General features: G+C 40.8%; 2 protein-coding genes across 2 annotated transcripts in view; both read left to right on the forward strand.

Annotated features, from left to right (window-relative positions):
- tom1 (target of myb1 membrane trafficking protein) overlaps positions 1 to 509 on the forward strand; it is a 154,909-nt gene extending 154,400 nt beyond the window's left edge. Inside the window, 1 exon segment of the mRNA XM_010794271.1 lies at positions 425 to 509. Coding sequence (XP_010792573.1) covers positions 425 to 509 — 85 coding nt within the window.
- Positions 510 to 2,042: 1,533 nt separating this feature from the next.
- Positions 2,043 to 9,878, forward strand: part of LOC104965314 (protein kinase C beta type-like) — a 469,227-nt gene continuing 461,391 nt past the window's right edge. The window contains exons 1-6 of the mRNA XM_010794272.1: positions 2,043 to 2,114; positions 3,465 to 3,638; positions 6,210 to 6,301; positions 7,839 to 7,901; positions 9,007 to 9,145; positions 9,765 to 9,845. Of these exons, the coding sequence (XP_010792574.1) occupies positions 2,043 to 2,114; positions 3,465 to 3,638; positions 6,210 to 6,301; positions 7,839 to 7,901; positions 9,007 to 9,145; positions 9,765 to 9,845 (621 nt within the window). The remainder of the gene's footprint in view (positions 2,115 to 3,464; positions 3,639 to 6,209; positions 6,302 to 7,838; positions 7,902 to 9,006; positions 9,146 to 9,764; positions 9,846 to 9,878) is intronic.

A 9,878-nucleotide genomic window follows, 5' to 3' on the forward strand; every position in this document is an offset into this window, starting at 1 on the left:
CATGCGTTCTGCTGTGGACGCTCTTCTCCCCTGTGTACGAAGGTACAGTCTGTTCGTCTGTACTTGCTGTCTGCCCTGTGTGACAGACTACATCTTCTCTTGGACTTCTTCTCGCCCTGTGTATCAACTACATCCGTTCTCCCCTTGTGGGTTACAAGCTTACCTCTTCTCCCCTGTGTTACAATACATCTGTCTCTGGTAACTTCTTCTCCCCTGTGTAGCAACTGAGCATCTTGTACTGGTGACCTCGTATCTCCCCCTGTGTGACAAACTTACATCTATCTCTGTACCTCGGGGTTAATCTCATTGTTCTTGTACTTTTCTTCCCCCCTCTTTCTCTTCTGTGTACAACTACATCTTCTTCTGTACCTCCTTCCCCTGTTGTACAATTGTATCTCGTCTGTACCTCTTCTCCCCTGTGTAGCAACTACATGCTTCTTCTGTACTTCTTCTCCCCTGTGTACAAACTACATCTTCTGCTGTACCTCTTCTCCCCTGTGTACAACTAGCCATCGTTCTCTCGTACTTCTCTCCCTGTTACAAACTACATTGGATGTGTCCCTCTTCTTCATGTCTCTTCTACATCAACATGTGTCCCCTCTACTTCATGTCTCTTCTACATCAACATGTGTCCCCTCTTCTCCATGTGTCTTCTACATCAACATGTGTCCCCTCTTCTTCATGTCTCTTCTACATCAACATGTGTCCCCTCTTCTTCATGTCTCTTCTACATCAACATGTGTCCCCTCTGTGGAAAGAGACTCTGAAAGTTTCAGGAACAAAGATTCTCTCTCTTTTTGATCCATTTCTATAAAAACCTGTCTGAAAATGAGCTGATCAGATTTTGGCCAGTTTATGATGTCATAACGATGTTTTGGCTTGTGTAACCATTAGCCAATCAGCAACCAAGGTAACCCCCCCCCTTATCACCTGAATCTCCTCCTAGAGCTCCATTGAGTTCTTTGTAACCAAATGTCTCTCAGAGGGGCGTGGGGAGGGGCTCCTTATTTTCATCTAAAGTAACAGACAGAGAATCAGCACTTTGGAAACAGGGCTGAAACAGAGGGGATTATGGGTAATGCTGCAATGATCTGTTTGGTGTTTCAGCCAATCAGAGACAGGCTCTGTATATATCTGAGACCTGTAATATATTGATGAGAAACAGTATGATAGGAGACCTTTAACGCACAATATATTGTTTGCTGCTGGTCGGGGCTTCTCTGTCAAAGAAGTGACTTAGAGACAGAGTTGGTGGCATTTTGAAGAAGCATTACATTTCTCCCAGTTCGGATTCCTTTCAGTGTTTGAAGAATTGAATATCTGTTGATTGTCAACACAATTGACGCGATCACGGTGTCTATATCAACATTTAATATTATTTAAGAATAAAGTAGAAACTAAAATGTTATTTAAAACATTTGAAAAAGCTGTCTCTTTTGTTGACAGAAAGAAACCATTTGTTTAATCCATATCAGGACGGCACAGTTCAGGAGGACACTTACAGTATTTACTTTAGTTAAAGTTACCGATGACAACAACAGGGTTTGGAAATAATCTGGTCATGTTTTGGCTAGACTAGATTGATTGGTTTCTAAAACAGTCAACAGTTGGTATTGACTAAAGCTGTACATAGTTGGGGTCGACTAAGATTAAATGCCCAGACTTATAGTCAGCAAAAAAAAAACTAATGTTGTCTAAATATGATACAAAATAACAAGGATGTTTGACACAGGACTAGTCAAAGTCAACTTTATTGTCAATCTTTCAGTTTGTGAGTACAGACAGAGATCGAAATACCGTTTCCCACAATCCCAAATACAAAAATATATACAAATATGTATATCGCTATATATACACAATCAACAGACACATTTATACATATGCACACATTGAGACCTAAATAAAAGCACAACAATCAATATATACAAAATAACAGTCACTTCAATATTTTGAGAATTAGTGCAGATTGTCCATCGAATGTGCAAAAAATAAATATTTTTGCATAATATTGAAAACAAGATAGTATTCTCCTATTATATGGAATGACACCCAATCCCACTCAAGGAGCCTGTTACCCCCTCCGCTCCCCCTGTCCTGCCATTTCTCTTTCCTTTGTAACCTCCTCTCTGATGACATCCTGAAAGTTGAATCAGTTTTCCCTCTCCTTCCTTCCTGTCCTTTCTCTCTTTACTTCTACTTTGACTTAACCCCACAGAGTCCGAGAAGCTTTTCTTTATCCCTGCTGCCCTTTACAGAACCTCCTTTATCTCCCCCCCCCTTTTCCCTGCCTCCTACAGCTCACTCATTACCCTTTCTCCCTCCTTGTTCCTTCGTCCTTACCTTATCTTTCAAAGTGGTGTTACGATAAAGGATTGACAGTAGCTGTGTGCCATTTATTTTTCTTTGGTATTTCTCTAATAAGACATATCCTACTACAAATTACAATTACCCTGCCGGCTTTCTTGTGATTGGTCAACCGCTTAGAGATCTCCCGCCCCTTAGTTTATTGCATACAATGTGTTGGAGCGCTAGCCAATAGAAATAGAACAATTATTGTTGATCGGTTTTCTTTCTTTTCTTTAAAATTTATTTTAACTGTATAGTTAAAAATATATATTAGGGATGGGAACGATTAATCGAATATTCGAAATTATTCAGGTGTTCGAATATGAGTTATTAATTTTTTTTATAATTTTATTTTTTCTTTTGGGAGGGATGCCTAAGTTGATTACATATTATCAAATTGAATAATTCAATGTATACGACAGTGCCATAGCTAAATGTGTTAGTTGACGTCTAAAGGTGTGTTTTGCTCCGCTCACCGGTCCCTCACAGCGGGCATAGCTGCAGGTGCTGATCTCTCTCTCTCGCGTCCGGTTATACTTCACTCGCGTTTATGACCAAATCCATCAGATCTAGCTAGTTCTAGCTAATGATATGGCTGCTGCCCCTCCCTACACGCAGATCACGCAGACTCAAACCTCATCTTAGGCCCAAATGCGGTGCAAATGCGCTCCGCAGCCGTTGCGAGGTTCCGGCGCTAACAGTTCATGAGCGCGCTCCCCCGCCCCCTGTCAACAAGCGCTGCTCGGCAACCGTGTGTGGCGGCAAAGTACAATGGACATTTTGACTGGAGAGATTTAGTTTTGCCGGTATTCAACATATTTGACCAGTCATAGTCCGGTAATTATTTACACTCTAAGAAGTCCTACACAACAGACATGGCGTCAAAAAGGAGTAATGTGTGGAAATATTTCGACCAGGTTATTTTTTATACAGGGTACATTTCGGTTAACCGGTTAACCGTTTTTTGGGGGGTCGAATATTCGAATATACATTTGCTTTCAAATTCCCATCCCTAATATATATTTGTGTGCCCTCAAACCAGATAGTTCATATAAATATGAAAATGTGTGTTTATTATTCCTTGTGTTCACCATCCATCCTCTTCCTCCCCTCTCCAGGTGATGCTGGGGGAGCACAAAACGACGGAGGAGCTGTACGCCATAAAGATCCTGAAGAAGGACGTGGTGATCCAGGACGATGACGTTGAATGCACCATGGTGGAGAAGAGAGTGTTAGCGCTGGCTGGAAAACCTCCGTTCCTCACACAGCTGCACTCCACCTTCCAGAGCATGGTATGATGGCCAACACAACTGTGCATATAGTATATACATGTATTTAGACATATTGCACTACTTTTTATTTTGTATTTTTGTATTTTATTATATATGCTGCTGGATTGTTGGAAGAGCTCAGGTCATAAGATTTTCATTGCCATTTCTACACTGTAGCTTTGTGCATGTGACAAAGCCTTTGAAAATGTGGAAATTGAAATATGGCATTACAAAAATACAACATTAAAACTGTGAGAATAATAATAATAAACGATCATCCTTGCAAAAATATTAAGTATATTGACAATTGATACTATAACATTTAAATTACAGTGAGATAAGGAAATGATAATGCTTGATAGACTTTAGTGTGAAAAAATGTCAGTCACTGAAAAAAACCAGTGACTGGAATTAAAACAACTATCCCTTTCTACATTCTTTATTTTCGGGCACATTCTTCGTCATTGTACATTATGAATATTTAGTTCTTATATCTATAATTAGTTTTACAGTGCTTTTAGCCGATTAAAACAAAACATATTTATATTAATAATGAATTATAGGCATTGCTATCATGAACATTGTTGCATTTAACCGCAATGATAATCTAAAGAACCATCCATTTAACACTCTTTACAAGCTGACACACTGACACGCCTTCACATTGTGTTCGATCTGAGGGGGGGGGCACGGTGTCCTGCTGGTGAGCGCTGTGGTCTTAACAGCAGCTCACAGCTGGAACACACACACACTGGATTCATATTTGATTCATGCTTTTCTTCTGAGGTTTAATCCATACCACACCAAAGATGAGTCAACAGAGGAGTAGATATAGCTCCATACTTAACACTCATTTACATACATGTTTCATTGATCAGCGATAACAACATGTTGTGAATCCATAGGCGGATGTTGATGGCTAGACAAAAGTGAACCGACACATTCACACACTCCTAAACCACATGAGAGTGTGTAATCCTTCCCAGCTCCAATTCTCAGACCATAGAAACACTTTTATACATACGGGACTTAGCAGGCAGTCAAAACACACGTGTACATGCATAGAAGTGTAGTGCACATACAGCATTACATTTAAATCAAGCATACATTGTAGACGAAGACACATCGAGCATATATTGCACGCAAATTTAATGACACCTAAAATGCAATATGCTCACATGCAAATATTGTATGTCAAGGGCACTTATTGTGATAAGTAAGAATGGAAGAAGTAAAAAAAAAAAAAATGAAGTATGCCTTGCCTTTATCAAGATCCACTTCCAATTTCGGTTAATGCCTTTGCTTTAATTGTTTATTTAATTTATTTGTTCCACTCATGCCAATGAAGACCAAAAATGTGCCGCCATGAGCATTTTATAAAAGACTATGAAAGACACAAAGAAATTCTTATTGTACCTTGCCCTATACTCAGTGGCAGTGCCAGAGTATTTTTGTTGGGTAATCTATGGTAGGGCTAACCCATGCAGTGGTGGGGCTTGCAATGTAATTACATACACGCTCCCCTTGACAGTGAAACGCCATACTTGAGGTTTAGATTAAAACGGTACATTTGTCTTGTAGTAAATAAAAAGGAATCACTTCGAACGTGACGTATGATAGTACACTTTGAAGATCCAATGGAGATACTGAATGGTGGTTCCGATTGATCTCAATCAGTAAGGCATGACACAGACCCAAAGTTTCGTTGCTCTGATTGGCTGTAGGTCTAATCAAATTGCATTCGGAGGCATTTTGATCTGACAGCGGCCGCGCTGATATTATAACGTCAGAGAATGTCCACATCTTTAGTGTATAAAACTCCCCCACTACTTAGACTATTCCTTGCACCCCTCTTCTAGCATAAGCCCGAATGGTCTCAACCATATTGCATCAGTAACGTGCACAGCAGGAGCAGTTTGTGTGTTGTGGACACGACACGTATATTTTTTCGCAAGCCGTGTTCTCAACATTTAGCATTTTGCTTATTTTTTATTTAATTTGCTTACTTTAACATCATTTTTCATGGTGGGGCTGAGGTGGGGCTAAGCCATTTCTTGGTTTGGCTGTAGCCTACCCCAGACATACCTGCCTAAACTCAAAAATAGATGGTCACGGTGCAATCTTGGAAAAATCTACCGCTTTCCGGGGAAAAAGATCCCACCCAGTGTTCAAACGCCTTAAGACTTATCAGGAAGTATAATCTCAAACACACTCACACACATTAGCAGCCCTAACCTCCGAACACACACATTGCTACACTCACAAATCCCTCCACTTCCCGTCACTTTCTGTACCTTATTGGCAATTTCTGTAGATAATGGAGGAGAATTATGTTTTAAATTGAAGTTTCAGTGGACAACAACCCGGTCCCCTCTTTCTGACTCTGACTTGTTCTTCCTAATACATCTTGTGTCCTCTATTATTACGGCCTATGTCATTCCTTTTCCCTCATATCTCCTTTAGTCATCTCTTACTTAAACCTTCACGCTATCTTCTTTAGCAATCCTTTCTCTCTATTTCATAGTGACCTCTCACCTGCTTTTAGGAACACACACTGTTTGACCAGTTCTGTTTATCTTTATCTCTCTGCAGGACCGTCTGTATTTTGTCATGGAATACATAAACGGAGGAGATCTCATGTATCAGATCCAGCAGGTCGGCAAGTTCAAAGAGCCCCACGCTGTGTAAGTACACACACACACACACACACACGCACACGCACACGCACACACACAAAGGCATCATAACACACAATCTTAATCCCATGCTTAGAGATGTAATGCTTTTTTAAATCATATTGAATAAGCCATCAGCAGTTTGACGGGCTCAGGTGACGGATGAGCAATCGCAGCAGAGCCTGGGGGGGAAATATGTTGTTCGCCCCGATGCAAGTTGCTGCTCTGATGAAAGAACTGAAAGTAATCCAGCAGCTCGTCTGAGTTTTTTTAGTGTGCGGTAGAATACCTCCAAAGCTGCAGAGTATAATTAAGGTGGCTGGCGAGATCGCTGGCGTCGAGTCAAACTAGCGAGTTGACATGTTTGACAAGCGGGCTGTCGGGAAAGCAAGAGCCGTGGTGGAGTTTGCCCTTCATCTGCTTTATAGGGAAATAGAGTTGCTTCCCTCTGGCAGAAGGTTTAAACCGCTGAAAGGCAAGTTAAAAGGAAAGGGTGGGTAGACTTTTAATTAAGGCCATCGACTTGTTTAATATATTTATGAGGCAATGGGGTGGTGCAGGAATGAGTCCTAGACCCAGAAATAAGTTAGCATTTTAGCACTCCTTGTCTCAAAGTCAGTTAATGAGTTTTTGGTTAGATGACTGAAATAAGGGCGATACAAGCCTAGGATATATATTTTTTTAATTCATTAAATACGTCGGTGCATACACTACTGGTGATTGTCTGACGCTTTCACGTGTCCTAAATACATCGGTTGCTAAGAAGTAACTAAATAAAAACATTAGCCTTCTTTAGATTAGCAGTGGTGACGGGAAGTCATTCGATCGTCATGTAGTTTGTTTGTAGCATTACATTAGCTATTTACTTTTGGCAATTGCATTTACGCTGTGTCTATTCCATAATCAAATGGAAAAATCCTGATATTACATTTGCTAGAAGAAAGGAAGCAGGACCCAGAAGAAGGAGGTGAACGTAGGAAGGAGGGAGAGAAGGACATCACAGTTATCAGCATAATTAAAACCATTGGCTTTTGTCAAGTGAGCCCTAGCGATGCTATCTTCCCAAGTTGGCCTACAATAATGTGCCATCGCTGCACCACTCCGCACTCAGGACACGCTGCTCCCTGGATAATAACGATGCCTTGAACTTCTGTCCCAGTGTCTTGTATTTCCTGTGTATGACTGTTAAAGCCGTGTTAGCTTCCTGCTGCGGCAACTCCCCTCTGATCACGTACATAACGTCCAACTAGATCTCCCACACTGCTTCCCCACGCCTCTGAAATGCCTCCTGACATCTTGTAGGTGCACTTTACAAACGGACACTGATTGTGCACGCCCACGCAAACAAACACACAAACACAGTTGACTGCGTGGTCAGTGTGTTGAGACTCCTCCTGTTGATCTTATCAGCCGCTCTCTGGCCTTGAAGAGACAGCCCTGACCTTTGCGTGGACACACACACACAAATTATCCATCTGTTTTCCTCTTGTCCTTGCGCTCAGACTCTTTCTAATTACTGCTTTTGTTTCTGTGTGTTTGTGTGTAGATTCTACGCTGCCGAGATAGCCATTGGTCTGTTTTTCCTGCATCTAAAGGGCATCATCTACAGGTAACCTCTATCCCACAACATACTAGATATATGAACAAAATACAAAATGTATCGTGGAGGATTTTCAATGTGTTAAACGATGTCTTTGATTGCAAAAGGAATTGGGAGATATGGATTTAAATGAACTACTGGAACAACCCAAAAATATCTTTACAACTTTATGATATAGGAAGTGTGTGTTTTAAGCCTTGAAGCGCTGCAGTTTTAATTCGTTTTTTGTAGTTCCTTTTAATATGTTGAACCTTTAAAGGTGGGGTAGGTAAGTTTGAGAAACCAGCTCGAGATACACTTTTTGTTATATTTCATGGAATGCTCTTAACATCCCGATAGCAATGAATATCTATATATATAAAGTGCTTTGACAAAAAATCCATAAAAAATGTCAGCTGTGGAAGCCGTAGCGCTGTAAAAAGCTCGACCAATCATCTGAGCCGGCCCGGCTAAAATAACTGGATGGCCTACCTGCCTGTCAGCCTTCCATCTGTGCACAAACTTATCTCGTGCCCTCATTGGTCATGTGCGCGTTCGTGTGTGTTGGAGGAGGGGCTCTGTGAGGAAGTGGCAAAAAATTTCCGGTTGTGTATTTTCAAATTCTAGCGCACTCCAGCTGGTTTCTCCAAAATGACCTACCCCACCTTTAAAGGATTATTTCAGCACACTCCTATTTGTAATATTTGCAAATATATATCTTTTATAAATTTATGCAATAGAGAATGGCAGGAAAAATTACTTTTTCATTAGATATGAATCTATAAAATTCAGAATTCACAATATTTTGTGACTTCAACTCCCCCTCAGTTGGTACTGAAGAAAAATACATTTTCTGACCTTTAGACCATCAACTGCAATCAACTGGTTCCTGCTGTTTATAATCTCACGCTGAGAATCCACCCCCACAAATAATGCAGTCCTCCTAACTGCAAATCAGGATCTGTCATCTGCTTTAGTGTAACCCCAGTTCGACCTCTTGCGTTAAGCACTGCATCATTCCCTATTAAACTCCCAAGGAAAAATAACAACAATGATTCAGAGGAGAAGAAGACTGGAGCGTAGAATAAAGAAAATGGTGCTATTATGAGCCTAACGTTGCTTTTCCCTCCTGTAGAGACTTGAAGCTGGACAATGTGATGCTGGACTGCGAGGGTCACATTAAGATAGCAGATTTTGGCATGTGTAAAGAAAATATGAATGACGGCGTCACTACCAAGACCTTCTGTGGAACACCGGACTACATAGCTCCTGAGGTAGAGTGTGTTTCTGGCCTGTAGGCATGTTTTATTCAATATGTGTGTTGAGGTTTTTAACTTGTTTGTAACACTTGTTCTCTTTATTCCCTGCCTTGCATTGAGTGGTGCAGTGATGACGTATTTTTGTAGGCCGCCCTGGAAATTAGCATCACAAGGGCTGACAAAAAGCAATGGGATTTTTCCATCTGATTTTGGAATATCAGGAAATAAGATCTGTGGCAAACACAGCTTCATCATACTTACACGATTTGTTCCGTAAATAGCTAACTTAAACAAACATACTTAACGACGGTCGCATGACCTCACGTCACCATTGCTAAGCTAAAAGCAGCTAATGTTAGGCGACCTTTAGTAGTCTCATTTAGCCACTTGTTAGCAACCATTTTAAAACGTGTAAGCTTGAGGCATTCACAAGTTGAGTATTTACTGGCGTATTTCATGCTGAGAACAATACGTGGAAATGCTCGTGTTAACCACAGCCCTTATTTCACATTCACAAATCACATTCAGAAATCCATTGACAGTGAGACGAGGGAACCAGGAAGTCCTACATTCCTCTTCTTTTGCTATAGATTTAATTGATACATTTCCCTGAACAAAGTGTCTTCTATTTCAGATCATAGCCTATCAACCTTATGGAAAGTCTGTGGACTGGTGGGCCTTTGGAGTCTTGCTCTATGAGATGCTAGCTGGACAGGTGTGTGTGTGTGTGTGTGTGTGTGTGAGTGTG

This window comes from Notothenia coriiceps, unplaced genomic scaffold (genome assembly GCF_000735185.1).
Source record: "Notothenia coriiceps isolate Sejong01 unplaced genomic scaffold, NC01 NC01_scaffold00037244, whole genome shotgun sequence".
NCBI classification, from domain to species: domain Eukaryota; kingdom Metazoa; phylum Chordata; class Actinopteri; order Perciformes; family Nototheniidae; genus Notothenia; species Notothenia coriiceps.